The sequence below is a fragment of the Frankliniella occidentalis genome, unplaced genomic scaffold (genome assembly GCF_000697945.3).
Source record: "Frankliniella occidentalis isolate FOCC.00 unplaced genomic scaffold, Focc_3.1 Scaffold218, whole genome shotgun sequence".
Taxonomy (NCBI): domain Eukaryota; kingdom Metazoa; phylum Arthropoda; class Insecta; order Thysanoptera; family Thripidae; genus Frankliniella; species Frankliniella occidentalis.
Window position 1 is genome coordinate 388,821 of NW_026267344.1, and position 20,397 is coordinate 409,217.

The window sequence follows — 20,397 nt, forward strand, 5'->3', positions numbered from 1 at the left end:
GGGGGGGGGGGCATACCGGATGATGAACAAGAGCACACGCCGCAGTATTGCGGGTTTGCATACCCTCTCGGTCCGCAGGGGCCATGGCGACTTACGGGCGCAGGGAGGGCAGATCAGCTACACTGCGGCGGCTGCCGCGACACTCGCTTCTCGCTGACCCTTTGCTTTGTGTCTTGGATATATTTCTTCGGACATTCATGTTGATTTTTCTCTTTTTCTTCCCGAAGCGAGCTTTCACCTAACGCCACTTAGCTCACTGAAGGGGGCTTAACTACTCCGACAGATTGGGTTGCAAAAGCAGCCGGGGCCGCGCGCGGCCTCCCTCCGCACCCTTCACTGCCCCAGAATGAGGCGAGGCAGCCCAGACCTCGGCGGGCACGCCACGCCCCGCCACGCCACGCCCTGCCTCGCCCCGCCCGCTCCGCTCCCCTTGCCCAGCAACCCAACATCGCCTGAGACTGACAGCCCTGCAGGCGTGCCAGCAGCACCACTATTCCACAGCCACACGAAAAATTATGTGCAAGCGAGGAATTGGTGGGGCGGGAGAAGGGGTAGGGTGTGGAGGGGGGTGCGGTGGGGTGGCGTGGGGTGGGGTGGGTAGGGGTGGGTGCAGCAGCAGAATGTGAAGTGGGTGAGAGGTGGATGCCGGAGGGGATAAGGGGAAGGGGTGGGGGGGCTGCGGGCTGAAAGGGAAAAGTACCGGAACCAACTGTGAAAAAAATACGAAAAGCAAGGGAGGGGAGGATGAGGAGTGAAAGAACGCCAATGCAATGCTGTTTTTCTTTTTGAAACAGTGAAGTAGTAAAGTCTGACAAAATGTTGGGTTGATCCGTGCGAGGGCGCCGTGCGCTCAAAGGGCCTAACACGAGGCGGGGCACAAGATGAAGGGGGCGAGCTCGGCGCTTACGAGGCCAGACACTTTGTCGGGTCGTTTGCGTTTAGCCTGGGCGATGCGTGTTTTTGTCACCTCCCGCCGTAAGGCCGGCATCTTCCTTCTCCTCACCCTTATCCCGCCTTGTCCTCGTCTGGGGGACTGATGCATATCCCGTGCTTCTTTGCCCCCCCCCCTCCTCCCCACTCTCGCGCTCGCTCTTTCCAACATTAATAAGACCACGCAACACGCACACACAGCCAGGGGCATATTTCTTCATTTGTTGGAATCCGCCAGCACCGCGCACCGCCGGCCGCTTCCCGTTGCTGGGAAAGGAATGACAAATGACTCGAGGACAATGCGCACATGTGTCGGACGTTTTACGTTTTTACGTTGCTGATGTATGAATTCCCCCCTCCCCCCCTCGCTTCTCATGACGTTCAACTTCACTGTTAGTATTATAGGCCGGAGAAACTGAGAAACTACTATGGCGCTTGTAATCGGGTCAGATTAAATCGAACAAGCTAGGCCCGCTCTTCCGACAAACCTCGTTACCAGCTCCGTTCCGCTCCACTGGCAACTTGGTTGAAGCGGGCTAGAGTGCTGATGAGGAGGCTGCTCAATGAGGGGCACAAGAAGAAGGTGGCGTTGGTGGGGTGGTGTGGCGTTGGGGGGTAGATCCAAAAAGTACGTCCGTTTTTTTCTCGGATCATCGGGGTCGGCGCCTGCGAGACTCGATGTAGGCCAACCTGCAATACACGCATGCACTGTAGGCAAGATGTTGCCTACCCACCAGGCGCTATGACCGCTGGCAGAGGACGGACTTGGCAGGTTCGGAACGGCAATAATTGACGGACGTACTTTGTGGATGATCCCTAGCGCCGTCCGTAGACTTGACAGAGCAGATGAACAGGGTTTAAAGGCCCCCAGTCGTGCGCTCGAGCGACACACTGTAAATTGCCCACGAAGTATAGGTTGGTAATGCAAACCAAAACCTTCGTACACCCAGAAAATCGTTTCCTTGAAACAAGGCGAAATTGCCTTAAGTTAAAGAAATTAGCGTCGAATTAAGGAAATTTTCCTTAAATAAATATAACGAAATGTTTACTTTGGCTTAAGGAAAAAATTGCCTAAATTCAAGGAAAATTCTTTACTTTAAGGGCAATTTTACTCTGAAACAATGGAATTTCTTTGATACAAGGAAAAAAATTCCTTATGTTTTTTCAAAGAAACACTTTTCTGGGTGTAGCATATGAACTAATTGTTCGTAAGCTTGCGAACAATTAGTTTGTAATGCAAACCGATTGTTCGTTAAAACTTTCCCAGCCTTGCAAACAATCGCTTTGTAATACAAAAAATTTCTTTGCAATACGAAGAACGAAAATTTTTCGTAAAGTTGCAAAGCATTTACTTCGTAAGCGTTTTACAGTGCACACCTTGGTCCGTGTGACACTGGGGCACCAATGCCGCGGCCCCGCTGCGGGCGGAACTGGCGGCTGCCGGCCAGCAGAATGGAGGCGTATCGACCCGGCGGGGCCGGCGGCACGCGGTGTGGTCTGAGGTCCGGAAAACCGGACGATCGAAATTTATGAGCGCATTTTACGGTGTCCCCGCTGCCGCGCGTGAGTCGCGCGCCGCCACTGCTCCGACTCCGCCGCGCGCACGCCGTGACACACCAGCTACACACCGGAGCAGTGCACCGCGCGCGCACCCGCGGGCTGAGACACCAAACAGTGTGTGTGTGTGTGTTGGGGTGTTCTAGGCTCGACTTTTTCTTTCTCGTTAGGACTGTGCCGCATGCAGGCGTGCGGGTGTGCCTACCTAACCACAGTGGAAAGGACGTCCCTCTTTTCAAACTGGTTGTGTAAAACCAAGGTAAAATTAAAAGCAGCTGATTAAAATACCATGAAATCTGCTTTGGTTTTACCCGACTGCTTACTACTTGTAACCCGGGACGATGTTTTCACCGTGCCTACTGGTTCGCTATCGCCCCTGCTCCCCTCCTTTTCATTTCAGAAACACAACACTACTATCACCCCACCCCCTCTTCGTGTGCCTTCTTGGGGGCGTAAGTGACACGCTTCTCCATTTTTCATCAGTCAGCAGTCCGGGGAGGGGGGAAGTGCGCGGCCATTGGGATGGGTGGGGAGCCACGCGGAGCTGCGCTGCGCCAGTTGACATAGCAGTCGACTTTGTCATGCCTTTGCAAAGGTTTGTAGACACTGATGCCTTCCACCGCCCCCCACCCGCCCTTACGACGACCACCACCACGACAGCACCGCGCTGCTGCCATATTCTCGTGGCTTGGTGCAGCAATGTTGGTTCCAACCCTTCATCTTTCACCCTTTCTCTCCCTATCTTCTACACTCTCCTCCGTCTCCCCCACTCCCTATTCCGCCCCTCCCTTTCTCCTGTTACCCCTTCTCTCCTTCCCAATCCCTGCCACGCTCTCTCTCTCGTTCCTCTTGCTTTTCTCGGAGAACATCTGTTCTGGGCGAACAAACGGACCAGACATAATGAGGCGAAGGGAAGAGCAGGGAGGGGGGGGGGGGGTTAAGGGGTGGTGGAGGGGCACGGAGTCGTAATATAATGGCTGGCAAAGATGGCAGAGAGATGATTATTATTACCATTGCGGCTCGCTCGCCTCGCGCCCGCATCTGTCGCCTGCTGCCCAAATCCTGATAATAATATCCGCGGTTATATATCTGTTTCATCGTCTGGCAAAGCCTTGCACCGCCACCAATCCGGTCTCGCTCGCCGACATCAACAGGTCGATGCACAACCCCAAGCACTGCCCCAGCTAAGGCGCTGGCAGATACACTGGCGGAGACCCTGGCGGAGACCCTGGCGGAGATCCTGCCACAGACCGTGACGGGGACCCTGACGGGGACCCTGACGGGGACCCTGATGGAGATCCTGACGGAGACCCTCGGCTTAGGCCCTGGCTGGGACCGTGGCCCTGGCCTGCCTACCTCTCTTGCCTGTGGGTCCAGCTCGCCCCCGCGTTTGGCCGCCCGACCCGCCTGGCCTGATCTGGAGGTGGGAGCCGACTAAATATAGCCGAGTGACTGTGAGGGGTCTCTGCCCGGCGCCGCGCTGGCCTCGCCCGTCCTCGCCGCCGGCCTCTACCCCGCCCGGCCTGGCCCAGCTCTCCGGCCCCAACCCTTCCCCTCGGTCCCTCCCGCCCTCTCCCGCCCGCGGCCAGTATAGGGCGCGGGAGGCCGAGGATGCTGCTATCGTCCCGTTCGCCGCCCCTAAATCAGAGCGTTCTCCCCTCCCACTTGCGACGATGTCCCGCGGCGAGGCTGCTTGAAAACAAAATGACATTCTCCCGCGCGGAGCACGAGCTTCAGCAGCAGGCTCGGCCGCGACCCTGCAAGGTGCCCGCCGTCCGACGTGGTGGGGCAGGTGCGGTTGGTTTAAGGGCAGGCCTGGTAACTTGCCTCCGTACAGGGGTTTTGTAGCACAAGTTGCCTACCTTTCCGTTGCTCGCCAGAGACAACCCCTTAATCCACGCTCCACCGCTCCACGCCTTGTCCAGCCCAGGTCTAAGTTTACGTCAGAACCCTGAATACGACCCATTTCCTGCTTACCACCCTTGTTTACGTATCGTGTGTTTCGGTGCAATGTAAGTTTCTTACAAAGAAGAGCTATTCATAAGTACAAAGGATTTAGAACCTTTGTAATAGGTGTCTGACTCACGCTCCGCACTTAAGCAAATATACTGTACCGCATGCACGAGTGCGGGGGGCGGGTTCGCATATCCTTGCTGCCCAAGGGTCCTTACGGCCCCACGGCCCCGTGCGAGTAGGCAACCCGCCCACCCCACACGTGTGCTTGGCGTTACAGTGTAACTACGAAAGTGTGCGGCGTGGGTCGGCCACCTGGCACAAAAGGATCCTCTGTATAACGAAGGGCTCGGCTTTGTAATTCGAAGGGCACGCGTTTGTTCACAAACTGGTGCTCTTTGTAATACGAAGAAAATCCGTTTGTAATAAGGAGGTTCCAGATCCTTTGTACGTTGCAAACCCAATTCTTTGTATTACGAAGACCACTCCATGTAAGGAACTAAGGGTGTGGACTCGCCGGCGCGGCCGGGCGTTGCCTACTTCGTCTGCCCGTCAGGTACCATGTTGCCTATCGAGTAAACTTTTCTTACTTTATTACCGAGTCAGAGACAGAGGACCAGTATAGTCACTCCAGTACGGCATCTCGCAACGGCAACGAGAGAGGGGGAGAGGGGGTGAGGTGAGAAGGGGGGAAGAAAGACAGATAGAGAAAGAGAGAGAGAGAGAGAGAGAGAGAGAGGGGGGGGGGGGGGGGGGGGGGGGGGGGGGGGGGGGCAGGAGCAGGGGCGGGCCGCCGGGCGGTACCTTTGCGCGCGCAATCTAAATTTATGAGAAGCGTCCGCACAAAAGTATAGCCAACACACACGCGGCGCGGCACGGTCAGCGGCCTGCGGGACGGTCAGCGGCGCGGTGCACGCCCACCACCCTGGTGCTAAACGCTCACCTCTAAGACGACAGCAGCGTGCGGGCGGCTGCGGCCTTGTTATCCCGTGGTAGGCACCACCATGCTGCTGCACTCACACTCACGCACTTGTCACTAACACCACTGCAACAGGCCAGCCAGGCGCCCACGTGGCTGTCACGCTACGCGTCCCCCGCCATGGTGCACGCGCGGCGCACAGTTCGTGTCGCGGAGCCGGCGTGTTCTCTCGGAGCCGAGCCGCGGTGGGGCTTGTGGTGGGTGCGGGGCCCGCCTGTAGGCGCGCCGGGGCAGGAGTCGAGTCGGGTTGGGTCGGACCGAGCCGTGCCGGGGGGGTCGAGGACTGCGGTGCGGCCGGTCCGCTCCTCGACGCGACCAGGGGCTCACTAGTGGGTGGAGCGCGGTGGGCGTACCGGGTACCGGGGTGGGGGGCCCCCGCGCTTAGGGGGTTGGGGGTGGGCCCCGGCCCGCCGCCCCCAGCCGCCCCCGGCCGCCCCCGGGCATGCGCGCCGGCCCCCACCCCCTCCCGTAATGATTGGACTGGGCGCTGCGCCGCGACGCCGCCAGGGGGCGCCACGGCCCGGCTGCGCCCGGCGCGGCGGGACTCACCCTCCCCCCTCCCTCTCGCGTGCGCACGCGCGCGCGATTTGACCACGGACCTCTGCGCTGACTGCGGGGGCGCCTGATTCTTTAAATATGGACGCAGTTGTTTTCATTTCCTTTTTTTCCCCTGGCCCCGCCGCCACCGCAGCGTTGGCTCACGTGCGCTATCGCCAAGCCCCCAGGACGCGCGCGGACACGGCGCCGGCGGTCGAGGACCTCCGTTTGCATGGAATCCGCCGCGTTTGCACTGTCGCTGTGTATTCGGGGTGTAAGGTCGTGCACGGGGCTTTATCGGCTCTTCCTTTTATTCAGTCATGCAACAGTTATCTTTTGACAGAGGCTCTTTGATGCTACTGATAATTGATTCGGTAATTGTATCACAATCGTTATTGGCTTTCACTATGTCACCGTGTGTGCCGTCGCCTGATCGCAGAGCTCTCGCCCGGACAAGAGAAGGTGACGCCTGTTTTAGGTCGTACGCCCAGCCAATCTTTGCCAGGAAGTTGATGAACGCTGTTGTAGGGTTGTAACGCACTCCGAACTCTGAGGCCTTGTAGTCCCACGGAAAGGTGTGGTGATAGTTGTGCCATCCCTCGCCAAACGCCACGATGGACACGACCATGGTCTCCACGGGGCGGATGTTCCTATAGACAAACAAAACCATGGTGAAGTGAAAAACCCAGGCTGTTCGTTTAGTTTTGTGGCGTAGTTACTCACCTGTCATACGGCTTGTTCCCGAAGGCGTGAGCCCAGCTGTTTACCATCCATGTAAAGTTCAGCACCACCACGGTGCGTAGAAGGAAAGGGACCATAAAAGCGTTTAACACCGTTTCCCCCCAGAAGTACGCCGGGACAAAAGTCGGTATTGCGAGGGAAAATATGAAGAAAAGAGGGAAATAATATCTAAGCAACAACACAAAAGAATTAGAAGTGACCCTTTAGTTATAAGCGACTATTACAATAAAAAAAACACTTACTTTTTTTGAAACATAATAAGAGGATCGCTGTCTAGGTCAGACATGTCGATAGTTTTACCCTTTTCGATGACATCAGGATGCTTTTTCATCATGAGCCACCCCACGTGAGAAAAGAAGAATCCTCTCGAAGCATTGTGAGGATCAGCGTCTGTGTCTGAGAACTTGTGATGCTGGCGATGGTCTCGCACCCACACCCACATGCAGTTCTGAAATGTTTATAGAGTTCATTAAAAAGTCGATTTATTTTTGACAGGCTACTGTAGGGTAGTGCATTAGCTCGGTACATCTTTTTATAGTTACACTGTACCGCATGCAGCACTGCCACACTGTTACGAATTTACAGTATTTTTACAACTTTCCTTATACTAGTACACTCGTAGGAGAGCTAGGGGAGACGAACCGACCTCATACTCACACTCAGATTTGGCTGTATTTTGTCGTATTACAACTGTTATACAACTTACTAGACTCTGCAGAATTTATTGTAGGTTCAATATATACTTCATTCAAAGACGAGGCTCAAGTAGTCACAATACTGACACTCAGGTCGGTCAAAAATAGGTCGGCCAATCTACATACTCCACTGTACCTGTACCTACCTACTGTACATTCTGCGAGTGAGATTCTAACGGTGATGTCACTCGGTAACGCAGCTTACGTACTATTCTGGAATTACATGTCCATTTTAGTTACTTCGACAATATTTTTGCTATTTCACCTGATATTATGCGCACATTTCGCTCTATTTCGAATTTAGTTCGCCTGCAGGTGTGCGACCTATTTCGTAAATGAATTCCTAAATACTCGCAGATTAATTCCCCCCCCCCCCCCCCAACACACACTCCCGACTTGGCATTTGGTGTTCTTTGATACGGTATTTTTAACAGTGAGCGGGGATGTGAGCAGTTTGCCTTCACGCTCTGGGCCATAAGGCGCCACCACGAGCGACAAGAGGCAAACCTCTCTTGCTTGAATGCGGTACAGTACGATATACATGACTATCAAAAGAGTACAGAGCCTGCGGGACAATATGTATGCACTGTTAAATTCCTACAAGGCATTGCTTTGCAGAACTGCGAAATATTCAGATCCCTTTGTAACTACATAGCATTTACTTTGCGATTACAAAGTAATGCTTTGCAAAACTTGCGGGGCTCGCAGCAAAATATCACGTTGCAATTGCTTTGGAGGAATCTAACAGTGTGAATGCATTTCTCTTTGGTTTGCTTTTAAATACCTGAGTTGCGACGGTATGAAACAATACTATTAGCATTCTCAATGGTAGATTAGCCTTATATGATCTGTGTGCGTAGTACCGATGCGCACCTGCAAGAATACCTTGCGACGAACACATGCCCAGAAAAACAGCTGTTGTAACAAATAATATAATTAATTAAAGGGACTTTTTTTCGCCTCTTGAATGATTTCATCGCGCTGGGTGCGTTGTGTGGACCACAGGCTGAGTGTAAACCACAAGACAACCGTTTTGGTGGCGTGGAGAACCTTGCGAAACATGCAAAACAATATATATCGCGAATCCTGACGTACGTAAAGTTAGTGTCATATGTTATCTAAGTGCACCGTGAAAAATATCCTCGTAGATTTATGACACTTGTTGTAATTTTGATTTACAAAATATGTCGTAAAATTACGTCAGCCCATTCTTGCTTGTCGTCGTCAGTCAATTCCAAGTCGATAGGGATGGCTTTGTAAATTTATAGTTTCTACTTGTAATTTTACGACTTTTATCTTGAAAAATTTTCCCGTAACCCTTAAGAGTATTTTTTACAGTGGGCACTCTCTGATGGTGCTATCGTAGTTCCCGTAAACATTTTTATTAAACGAGCCTACGTGTGCAAGAGTGAAAGTAGGAATCTGAAAGTACCATCACCAAAATTTAATTTGACTGCTCACTAAGATAATATTCCACTACCGGAACAGAGTGGCGTTATTATCGAGTGGTCGATGAGTCTCATATTACTCAGTTTTCAGCGAAGGCACAGAGAAAAATATCGACATGTAATCGAAATAGAATTGAGTCGGTCAACACTTCAATGATGTCACTACTTACAGAACAGCCATGTTTGCCAATTAATCCGAAACAGCAAAAATAAGTAACTGCCGTAGAGGGCTAGGGCGTGGAGCAGAAAAAATCCAATCGCGTTGAACCAAACAATGTCGGTCTTGAAGAACCTTTTGCCATATTTTTCGCCGCGTATTGGCATTATCTTAATAAACTCGTCTTGCTGTCCTATGACCATAATTGACTTTTCCCGCAGCCTGGCTGACCTGCTTGGCTGAAAGAACACCACCTCACTGTGGGCAGTCTTGATTGTGAACCCTCGTGGAGGGGCCTTTTGCATAGGGAATGTCAACATCGACAGGAAGGCAACGCCGAGGACCGCGCCGGAAGGTGGCCAGAACTCGGGAAACTCTAATGTAGATTTCCATACAAAGAGACCGCCTCAACACGAACTATTTCGTTTGCGTTGGTTACGCCCTTCGTACCTCAAAGGCAACTTCGCGGGTTCTACCTGCGATACCCGAGTGATGTGCCTCACCTAAAAAGCGAAAGATGGCATTCATCGTCACTCTAGAACTTTGTTCTTTTCTTAGTGGCCCTTGTTTTCTCTACTTCCAGAAAAAAGCATTAAGATTCTTTATTTTGTTAACGGGCCTTTAATATCGGTCACCTCGTTTTGAAGTAAAAGTTTAAATGTTTCACAGACAAGGTGGGATATGTGTCATAATTACCATTACATTGAATCGGAACACCGAGCGACGCACGGAGTGCACCGTTGATATCCCATGCTCCAGTAGTCACTGGTCGGCGGCGGTGTTTCACTCCGTGTCCGCTAGAGAGCGTTGGATGCATCTTTAGGCTAAGCTCAGTAAAGGGATCGTAGAGTAGTGATGTTGCATTCACGCTTTTTTCATACTTTACTTTCGGATTTTCGCTTGAGTAATTTTATTTTCAGTATGGTACAGTAGAAAAACAGAGAGAAATTATCACTGGGGATCACACAGTCTCACATATGATATCAGATACCACACTTTAAAATACCTCACGACTACTCACTCATTTCACTCTTATGTTTGTCGTCACACACTTTTTTACATAACAATCGTACACTTCACGAACGTTTTCAGTTGACGATAAATAATTTACATGTGATGTGATTTTTTCAAAAAATGTTCAAAACGTATTTACTTCATCGAATGTATTAATCCTAGTTTTGTTCATTTTGTAGGTAATCAAAGACAAAACACATGGAGATGTCATAGCTATCTTACTGACACATACCAAATTTAATAGCTAATTAGAAACGTCTACTAACAAAAACGTACTATACACAACCGTAACACAGCTCACATCTAACGCTATCAAATGTGAATACTTCTCAAAGTTTGAAAGTCATTTCTTAGAAAGTAAATCATTTACAATCGTTTGAAGAAGAAATATGACACTTATGTAAACAGTTCCCTTGTGCAGTTTCTTTATATTTTTGACTGCCACTACACAAGTAATGTACTCGCAACATTCTCAATTTTTAAATAAATTAAATAAATTATCGCTGCATTCCTAATAAATAAAGACTCTCACATACACGCGGTATATGTGTACGCTGGTTAGTTAATGCATAGAGTTCATCACAGCTTAGTATGGTCACAAGCGATTCACTGCTTGCTTCCACCCGTTGATGGCATATTCTCCACTGTAAAAAAAATCCATCTTAATTTTAAGAACACGTGTTTGGAAGCAATTTACAAAACAAATTTGCTCTTAAATTTAAGAACAAATGTTTTATGAAAATTAAGAACATGTTTTGAAAATTAAGAACATGTTTTGAAAATTAAGAACGTGTTATGAAACGACAAAAATGCTTTACTGTTCCAGCCTAACGCAAAACTCGAAAATATTTAGTTCTTGTTCCTACGGACAGATGTTCAAACCCGACTTTGTACACATTATAGTTATTTACCTCATTTTACCTAGGTGGATTCGAACCTCGGGCCTTTGGGTTCGGATCCTGACGCCTTAGACCGCGCGGCTGTCGGGACATGCCTGTGAGGGGAGCGCTCGCACCCGACCTTAAGCGGCGCTCCGTCCAGGGGCATTCCCAGAGTAGCTATGTGCTTGGTCGGACGGCGTATGTTTGTTAACTCGTTTTTTTTGACATTTCGCTCTGGCATAGCTACATTTCGCTTATCTAATTTGATGATGTTCATCCAATTCTATATTGAACACCAAAATTCTATGTCCAGTGGTCAAAAGCTGCATGACTTTTAACAAAATTGTTTTGAAAAGTCACACTTATTCTTACTTTTAATACTAGCATTCAGAACCTTTCTTAAAACTAAGAAAATCTTTTAAATTTAATAAACTTGTTATAAAATTTAATTACCCTTATCAGAATTTTCATAACCTGGTTTGCAAAATTAAGAAAACTTCTTAAATATCATAATCTGTTCTTACGTTTAAGAACAACTGAAAATGTTATTAAATTTAAGATACATTTTGGTCTTAAATTTCAGAATATTTTTTACAGTGTCCAGTTGCTGGATGTTATTACGAGTCGAGCCGTTGACTAAAGCCCGTGCGTTCCCTGAAGTTTGATATTCATATTGGATGTGCTTCATTATAGCTGAAAGTTACTTTTGGTTGAACTTTTGTTCATTGGTACTGAGTTTTTCCCATAAAGCACTCCATCATCAAAATTCAGGTTACAGGTTGAGTATCAAATTCTAGTGTCTTAGCAGTTTTTTTTTTCAATCTTCACAGAAACAGCCGTCCTTTGAGTTTTCTCGTATCCAGTCAAGATACCTTGTCACTCTTGTATACACTCCCGGGTAGCCTGGCCGCGCGCAACCGTTTCCCCAAGACACCACTCCTGTGTAGAAAAGCACGTTTACTTCAATTACTTCCACACCCACACTGGTTATTTTTGCCTAATGAAGAGCAATGCTTACCGATCAACTCGTATCTCTTATCGTCCCTCTCTCTTACTAAAGGTCCACCACTGTCACCCTGAAACGATAAAGACACGGTGTTGCAGCCAAGTTTTAGTATAAATAAGAAAAATTTAAAACGAGGAAAAGATCTTACTTGGCAGGCGTCTTTTTCTCCTTTCTCGTAGCCAGCACACATCATGTTGTCAGTAATCATTTTCGCGTTGTAGTTAGTCTTTTTACAGTCGTCATTTGTCATAACTGGAACCTGAACTTCGTGTAAAACACATGATGGTTTTCCGTGTTCGGCGAGTGTTCCCCATCCAGCTGCGGTGGCGTTTTCCCCTTCGTAAAGCTCATCTAAAATCAGTGAAGTTCAAAAGATTAATTGATAAGGCTTATTGCTGCATTGGATTAACCCTTGCCTTGTTATAACTTGCCTGATGTCTTAGGTAAACAAATAGGTCTGATGGTTTCAGTAATCGGCACTCGATCATTCAGCCTCAGCAGGGCAATGTCGTGGTCGAAATTAAGGAATGAAAAATCACCAGACACTGCCCGAAGCACGAATCTGCTCTCAGGTTTGGTAGTGTCGTTGCATCGATCGTGTTCTCCAAATGTGACTTTAATCATAAACCACATAAAGCTGTCCAACGGTTCAAAATTAGTCAAAAATAAGGATACATGTACGCCACGTGTGCCGTTTCTTACCCTTTGACGCAATGAGCGGCTGTTAAGACGTATCGGTCGTTAATTAGCATTCCTCCGCAATAAAATCTATTGAAGTAAGATAGTCGAACCATCCATGGAAATTCGTTTGCGTTTGCAGGCTTTCCACCGACGATGCGGGACGCGTCATTTCGATCGCCACAACCTACAAATTGAAGGAAACAGTTCTAGATAAGATGAAAACCATGGAGGTAGGTCCCACAACAGGTTCCGTCAGCTCACTTTACTACTCCTCACTCCTGCCTCGATGTTTACGCGTGGGAATAATGGGCATATTTAACTCTTTACTCCTTCCATCCGAATGTCTTAAAAAAAAAATTGAAGAAAAGAGATGAAAATTTTGAGTAGCAACTTTAACTGTTGGGTGTCGTCGCGATGCGACGCGCAGCAGGTGGGAAGGAGGAAAGTATTCACTCTGCCCATTCCTGCGCGTAAACGCTGGGCCAGAACACACCGTAGTCGTATACTTGTAAGTGTTCAACTTGATAAGTCTGCACTTGCAAGTGTGCAACTCCTCATTCGAGCACTTCCTACACAGTGAGTGTTTAATCTAAGGAAGTGCTCAACTGTCTAGTTGCACACTTGCAATGGCACAGCTACGGAGTTGAACACTTGCAAGTAATCAACTCGCAGTTGCACACTTACAAGTGGTAAGCAGTTTCAGACTTAGCTTATCAGTAAGTGGAGTGTAGTATGAAATGCAGTGAGATGACGAGAGCTATTGAGGGGCCACCTTGCAAATGTAACTCAGTCGGGTACTCACGGCAGCTGCATGTCGGCGTCTCTTGTGCTGGTTTTGCGGATTGCTGACTGTTTCCTAGGAATCCAAAAAAATTCTTGAGCCTGCCGCCGGCATTCTTCATTAATCCTATTTCGGCCTGCAACAGACAAAACAAACACGAAAATGAAACAGCAGCCGTTTGTGGCTCGGACTGTACAGGTTGTAGTGGCGCGCGGTCGCATCGACAAGCTACAAGGACAGTGCACTGGAGACGCCCCGATTAAATATAGACGTTGTCTTACCTACATAGCGGATGCCGCGCGAGTGGCAACGCTGTAAAATAAGTCACCTGCCCACCTTTCAGTTTTCCGCATTTCTCTGCTCTCTGCCTATGGACGGCAGACGACCTTTCTCTCTGTCCCTCTTTCACTGTCCCTTAGCATCCGGTAAATAACGAGAGTATTTCGGTGCGGTCAGTGCCCCCTGTCGATCACGCTCGCGGATGTGTGCGACCGATGTGGAGTGGTGTCGCGGCCACGCTACGCTACGCCACGCTCTGGCGCGCCATTTTGTCTGATGAACTTGCCTACGTGATTGATCCGCGACGCCTGGCGGTCCAGCAGGTGATTGATGATACCCGCTGCGGCGGCGGCGCGGCGGAGAGATTCGCGGCCGGCTCGCCTAATTCGGAGCGACACGTCAGCGGCGCTACTACGACTACTAGCGACGACTAGCGACTACTAGGCTCCGCGTGCGCGCGCGCGTGTCTCTGTCATTGAGTATGCCCGGCTATCCCCGCCACGCCCACGCCCTCTTTGCTCGCTGAAGCAGCGACGACAGTTCGACGCCCCGTCATTAGACGCTCGGCTGGTTGCCTAACAGTCGGCTCTGCGTATGCCTATTAATAGAGCCGTTGTGTTCCGAGTAATCGCTCATCTATACAGTGCTGTGCGGCAAGTCTCTCTCTTTTTTTAGCGTATGATATTCTTATTTAAGTGAGCAGCCCTCTGTCATTAGCCGTGTGAGTTCTGTGGGATTTGCTCGGCTAACGCTTTTAATTACGCTTCGGACAGGAGAGGAGAGGAGATTGAATTGTGAAAACAGCGGCATGGACTAACTGGTCTCGCACAACGAGCGCAGAGGAATGGGTCTTGTCCGGAAACAAATGGGCGCTCGTGAGTGCATGAAGGCCAGTCAGGGCCGGCAGGGCCGGTGCCCTTGTTGAGGGTTTCGCTATTTTCCCTCATGAATCACTCTTCCTTCTCTCCCTCTCCCTTCTTCCTCTAGGCGCCACGGGACGGTGCCGCCCCGCCCGCCCCCAAAGACCGACCGCAAAGTGCGGTCAGCTAGTTCGAAGGAGGCGATAGGATGGAAGGGGCAACCCGCACCCCACTCTTGCTTCCCACTCTTTTAAGGGGCGTTTACACACCTGTTGACTAATAGTTTTGGTGACGTCGTTCCCCTTAAAACCTAAGAATACTCCATTCCGTCGTTTTGAATAATGGGACAAGATACTTCGCTGTTAGACATTAAGGCTGCTCTTATTGTATGGTGACCCTACTATCCCAGGTAGAAGTACCCAAAAAAGAACCAGAGCTGTTGAAAAACTTTGGCGGTCTGGAACGATCCCTCAATCGTGAAAAGAGATCGAAGAGACTATCGACGGGTTCCTGTAACGCAGAACGGCGATCTGCCGTAATGCCCATGACTCGAACCAGCCCGCCGGCGACGCGTCGGGGGAATCAATCTTGACGTTATGCGTTTCGGTAATGAGATGAGCAGAGCAGAAATTGGGAGGGCTGAGGGCGCGGAGAGCGTCTCGCCCGGCCATCAGCATTTAGATGGGCCGGCCAACATGTTGCCCTGTAGCTGTAAAGAAAATCTTATCAATTATTTTTTTTCGGAACATTTAGATCCATTAGAAAAGCGGAACTAACAAAGGGTGGGCCTGCTGCTTGTTAGTTGTGTACGTGACGTACATTCGCACTGTCGCGGTGTGGCATAGTGGCTGCGGCACAGCACAGCTTTGGTCGGGCCGCCCCTCCGGCGCCCCGCCTCGCCCCGCTGCACTGCGCTGTTGAGCTCCTCCGCGGGCCAGACGCGCCGCGGGGGAAGGCAAGGCTGGACTGCCGCTCCTGCCGGACCCCGCCTACGTTTCGGACGGCGACGCCGCGGCAGGCGGTCAGTGGAGCCGGGGCGGGCTGGGGCGCTGCCGGGCCGGGCCCTGACGCGTCCCGTGCCGTCCCGTGGCGCTGCCGCTGAGGCTGCCGCTGCTGCGCGGAGCACCGTAGCGGCGGTCCGTTAATCCCATTGCACATTTGACCCACATTTAGCGACCTGTATCCGTGTGTGCCTTGCTGCTGCTGCGGCGGCTGCGACTGCTGCATCCACCATAGGAGAGTCCCTGTGTGCGAGTCACGCCACGCTACTCCACGCCGGCCGCCCTGTGCGAACGGCACGCTATCTCCTTCTCCGCACTTCTCCACTTATTCGCGTCGTTCTTTTGTCTTGACCACCAGTTCCTTCTCTCGGTTAACTTCGAACTACAGGCTCTGTAGTTAAAAAGTGCGATAATTTCTTTCACACTGATGGGCTAGTTGTTATTTTTTATTTTTAGAAAAATAGCATCATACAATTTTCTTTTTGTGCTAGCTGATCCCCTAACCGCGACGTGACGTCACTTAAACAGGTTGACGTCAAACAGCCACCGCAGCTCACGACGTTACGGCGGATACCACCCTAGTTAAACATGCCGAACAAACTGTTATCACACGCACACTGCTCTGGTCTGCACTGCACGGGGGAGGGAAGTCCCTCGGCCCGCCGGGCCCGCGCGGGGAGGACGTGACCGGCAGAGCAGCAGAGTGGCCCAGCTTTCCCACGGCAGTCGGCTGGTAATAAGCATGGGGCCCTTAACAACTACTGGTCAATTCACCCCTCCCCGCCCCCTCCTCATCCACTCCTTGCTCCCTCCCCCTCCTCGTCCCTTCTCCGTCCCTTCCCCACCGTCCCCCACCACCTGCACTCCTTTGCACTCCAGGCTTGCTGCTCATAACTCACTTGCGGACGTCTTCCTTCCTCCATCCTCATCTTGTGTTTAGCAGCTAAAAATAGCTTGGAGGTGAAAACATTTCTCCCCTTCCCCTCCTCTCTCTTCCTCTCCCTATGACACCCGTCCCCTCCCTCCCATTCTCACTCTCCCCCCTCCTCTTTCTCCCTCCTACAGTCCCTCTCCCTCTCTCTGCGCCGGTGGCGCCAGTGTGGACCTGCGACTGGTCAGTGTGGCGGGGCCATGGCCACGCCGCCTGAGTGGGTTGGTTTTGGATTGCGCAGGACAGACAGTGTGGACTTGAAGTGAAAGTGTCAGTGGCCCGGGCGGGGCATGGCGGGGTGCGGGCACGGCGGACGCATATCCGCCTGCCTGTCATACGGAATGACGCGTTTGGTTACTGCTGGTCTTTAAGCTAATATGCTGACCCGCCTGCAGCCTTCAGTACGAGGAGGGAATGTCTGCTGTAATGGGGTCCTCGCCCAACTGCCCCGACCCTCACCGGGACCATGGCTCTAGCTGCGGACATCAGGAGCCAACACTCAGAAAATATATTCCTCGAAATAAAGCGAAGTTACCTTGCGTTGAAGAAACTGACCTTGAATTAAAGAAATTTGACTATAATAAGTACTAGGAAATGTTTTCTTCGACATAAGGGGAAAAGTGACCAAATACAAAGAAAACTCTTTATTTCAGGGATAGTTTAAAAATTATTCTGAAACAAGGGCGGAAAAGGCCTTTTCAACAATACACTTTTTCTACGTGCGCTGGACGCGCTCGGGCCCCGTCGTCACACGGGGCAGAGAAAAGGTTGCACTGGCAGCTCTTGCCTACAACCAGCGAAACGCACCTTTTGAATTCACGCCAAAAACTGTTTCCTTTGTTCACTTTTTCGACGTGAATTCAAATGGGGCCCAGGATTCGGACTCCTAATGATTGTAACCTTGACACCTCTTCCGATGCCATTAAAAAAAGGTACGACCGTCAAACTGCTTACTTGACTTTCAGGTAACGTCTATTCAGATGCCGGTAAGTTACCTGAATGTACCTGTAACTGTCGGGTATCAGGTTAATGTTAATGAGGTCTCTAACAAGACCGGTGATCGAAAGGAACCTGAACCTGACAGTCACACATGGTGGGCCGGTTTTTAGGTGAGCTACCTGCAAAGTGTTATTTTCAGGTAATTCACCTGAATCTAAAAAAAAAAGGACCTGAAAGTCAGGTGAACGCTTTGACCGTGGAGGAGCGATTCTTCAAGTCCTAATCAGTAATTTCATGCAATATATACACACGGCATGTTTACTGTTGTCTAAACAAACCTAACTCAAGCACTCGCGCACACATGCATGCGCGCGCGCGGTGCGCGCGTCATCAACTCGGTACCTGACACCTGCTACACACCCACCACCCACGTAACTGTCGACCTCCTTTCTTTTCCCTTTCTGTCGTCGACACTTATTAGCAGTCAAATAGCGCGCCCTTTGCATTTCAATTGGCGAGGCGAGGTGGCTGCAGCTGCTTGCGGGACCGACAACTTTCACAACAAATAAGAACCCATTAATCTCTTTTTTGTTCCTCTTGTTTTATTTTTACTGGTAAGTGGCGCCTCTACCCTTCTTGCGACTCGCGTCCGAGTCCCAAAGTAAGTGGCCGAGGTAGTCACTTTTCTGGCATGATTGATTTCTCTTTCTCTCTCTCTCTTCCCTGGCAACAGGTGTCGTGGCTATTTATTCCGCCCGTATTCAAAAGGCTGCCAACCTAATCCAGACGGACTGCTGGACTGCACCGTCTTGCTTAGGATGAAAAAGTGCTGTCGGCTCGATGACCTTTTGGAGAAAGCTCTCAGAAAATCCGCGCGGGTTTGGAAAAATCTGACCGGGCTTCACTTGTAATAAAAAGAAACCTCAAAGCAGCCTTGTAACTGGAATGCTCAGCTTAGTCAGCGAATGGGTGAGGGGTGTATGGGGTGGGGGTCTTGTTGGCTTGGTGCGATGTTCCCTCTCAGCCTCTCTCCCCTCTCCTCTCTACACCGTTCACCATACCAACCGGCCTGATTCCAGAGGAAGGGGCTGGAACATGCAGCTTATACCGAGTGATGAAAAGTTGACATCAAGGCTGCCCGTTCGCCATCTCGTCGGAATTAGCAATTATCTCACATGCGGGTCCGTATAGGTCTCGGTGTGGAATGAGAAGTGAGGATGGAGGGAGGTGGAGCAAGGGATTGGAAAGGTGGAGGTGGAGAGAGGGAGGAGGCGATATGAGTTATGTGCGGATGCTACCGAAAGCGCGCCATAAATAGGCCAAGAGTGTGTGAGATTGGCATCTCTCGCTCTGCAGTCACGCTGCGTTCGACACGGTCCGCGCCCCGAACCAATAACTGTGACGTCGTCACGGAAAAGGTGCACCGGGACCAGGAGGAACGCTCCAGGCTGCCATAGCCGGTATTTGAGGCATTTGTTTGATTTACTATTCTACCTCGCAAACATTTTCCTGAAAAAGCCAAACTATAGCTATAAATTTTTGAGGCCCCCGCTTCGTTAGCACCGTCCTCTGGCTAGTGGAAAACGTCGCCGCCCACCTCCTCGCCGTCGTCCTGAATGGAACGGTGGGTGAAATGACAGAACTGGAGCGGGAAAAAGATAAAACAACCTTGCGCGCCGTGCTTCGAATATCGTGAACCATGTTGCCGCGGCCTGCGGCCTGGTATGCGGCCGTACGCACGGGCGCACGGGGCCTATCGCCGTATCGATGAGAAGGGGGCACAGAGCGGCGAGTGGACGGAAACAGAGACCGATTATTGACTGCATTGCTCATCACGAGAATCATTGCGCGTGAGGCCACACAAAACAGACTATTTTAATTCGTGTGTATTTTCGCTGAGCGATAGCGAAACCTATTACTCTAGTGGTTCAAAAAGTTTCATACTCGAGTCTGTACTCTAACCGTGCGTGGCATAATGCTCAAATCTTATATCCCGGACAGTGACTATCAGAAGCCAAAGGCCCCTACTCCTGCCTGATCATGCCTTCTTCCGTCTGACTCGGGTGTCAGGCGCTTCGCAGCGTCGCAGTGTTTCGTGGGCTATCGCGAAGCCTGGTACGCTCGATGTGGTCTGGCACACATCTTGTTAGTTCAACTTAAAAGGCCGTAACTGACTTTTTTGCTTGCATTTTCGAAGTCAATTTGCCCTTATACTCAACGAGCACCTCATATCCCTTACATTGAGTTGTCTGTCCCTACTGACCTCCCTGCGGCGCCGTCGGGTCGTGGCACTACAAGCACGGAGGCCAAGCCGTAAGGCGGAAGGTCACGAACTGGAACCGGGGTCATTCATTGTTACCGCATATGCCAAACTTGTAAATTTTGTCATTTTTCCGGGCGCGTGATCTAGTTTCCGGTACCGTTGGGCCCGCGCTACGCTATGCCGCGCCGCCGCAGCGCAGCCCCGTGCAGCCCTCATCCCTCCTCCGCCCTCTGCCGCGCTACATGCTCCTCTTTCTATATGGTGGACAACACAACGCTACGACGCCTAGGACCGCATAGTCCCCGCCTATCACACACATCTACCGCGCCTAGGCAGGCAAGGGCCTGGCCAGGCCGCCTGGCAGCATGTGACCACGGCCACTTTGATTCTGATCTTTCGTACCATGTGGTCACGTGGTCACGTAGCGTCGTCATGCCCCCCGCCCCCCTCTTCGCCGCGCCGCGCCCCGCCCTGCCGGCATGGGATGCGGTTAGATAGTCCCGTGTACACGGTCTGCAGTGTCCTAGGCCTGGCCGGCTAGCCGACTGGACGGTCTGGTCGGCAGACGAGCCAGCAGCGCCAGCAGCGCGCGCTATGCTGTGCCATTTTTATCTGTGAGGACTTTAAACACGTGCTTACTTATTCCGTTAAATATCGAGCTCAAAACAATGTTAGTGTGTGACGTGACAACTCGATGGAGCGCCGCACTGCGGGGCTACGACCTTTGTCTCGTTGATTATCACACCTGCTCTTCGCTAGACCTA

At 51.0% G+C, this 20,397-nt stretch overlaps 3 protein-coding genes across 6 annotated transcripts in view; all 3 read right to left on the reverse strand.

The window, feature by feature from the left end:
* The window catches only part of LOC113201681 (potassium voltage-gated channel protein Shaw), a 109,817-nt gene extending 104,076 nt beyond the window's left edge, over nt 1-5,741 (reverse strand). For all 4 annotated transcript variants that reach the window (XM_052272694.1, XM_052272691.1, XM_052272692.1 and 1 more), the window contains exon 1: nt 5,384-5,741. The gene's annotated coding sequence lies outside the window, so the exon portion shown is untranslated. The remainder of the gene's footprint in view (nt 1-5,383) is intronic.
* Nucleotides 5,742-6,249: 508 nt separating this feature from the next.
* On the reverse strand, nt 6,250-9,336 carry LOC113218449 (acyl-CoA Delta-9 desaturase-like). The gene is made up of 5 exons (XM_026438817.2): nt 9,011-9,336; nt 8,177-8,307; nt 6,940-7,145; nt 6,680-6,865; nt 6,250-6,606 (listed from the first exon to the last, which is right to left on the reverse strand). Exons 1-5 carry the CDS (start codon nt 9,315-9,317, stop codon nt 6,267-6,269), a joined length of 1,170 nt encoding a protein of 389 aa, XP_026294602.2. The 5' UTR covers nt 9,318-9,336; the 3' UTR covers nt 6,250-6,266.
* A 554-nt stretch (nt 9,337-9,890) lies between these two features.
* Nucleotides 9,891-20,397, reverse strand: part of LOC113218474 (trypsin-7-like) — a 25,675-nt gene continuing 15,168 nt past the window's right edge. Inside the window, exons 2-7 of the mRNA XM_026438844.2 lie at nt 13,382-13,496; nt 12,601-12,763; nt 12,330-12,535; nt 12,047-12,249; nt 11,911-11,968; nt 9,891-11,831 (exon numbers count right to left, since the gene is read on the reverse strand). Coding sequence (XP_026294629.2) covers nt 11,710-11,831; nt 11,911-11,968; nt 12,047-12,249; nt 12,330-12,535; nt 12,601-12,763; nt 13,382-13,496 — 867 coding nt within the window. The 3' untranslated portion in view covers nt 9,891-11,709. The remainder of the gene's footprint in view (nt 11,832-11,910; nt 11,969-12,046; nt 12,250-12,329; nt 12,536-12,600; nt 12,764-13,381; nt 13,497-20,397) is intronic.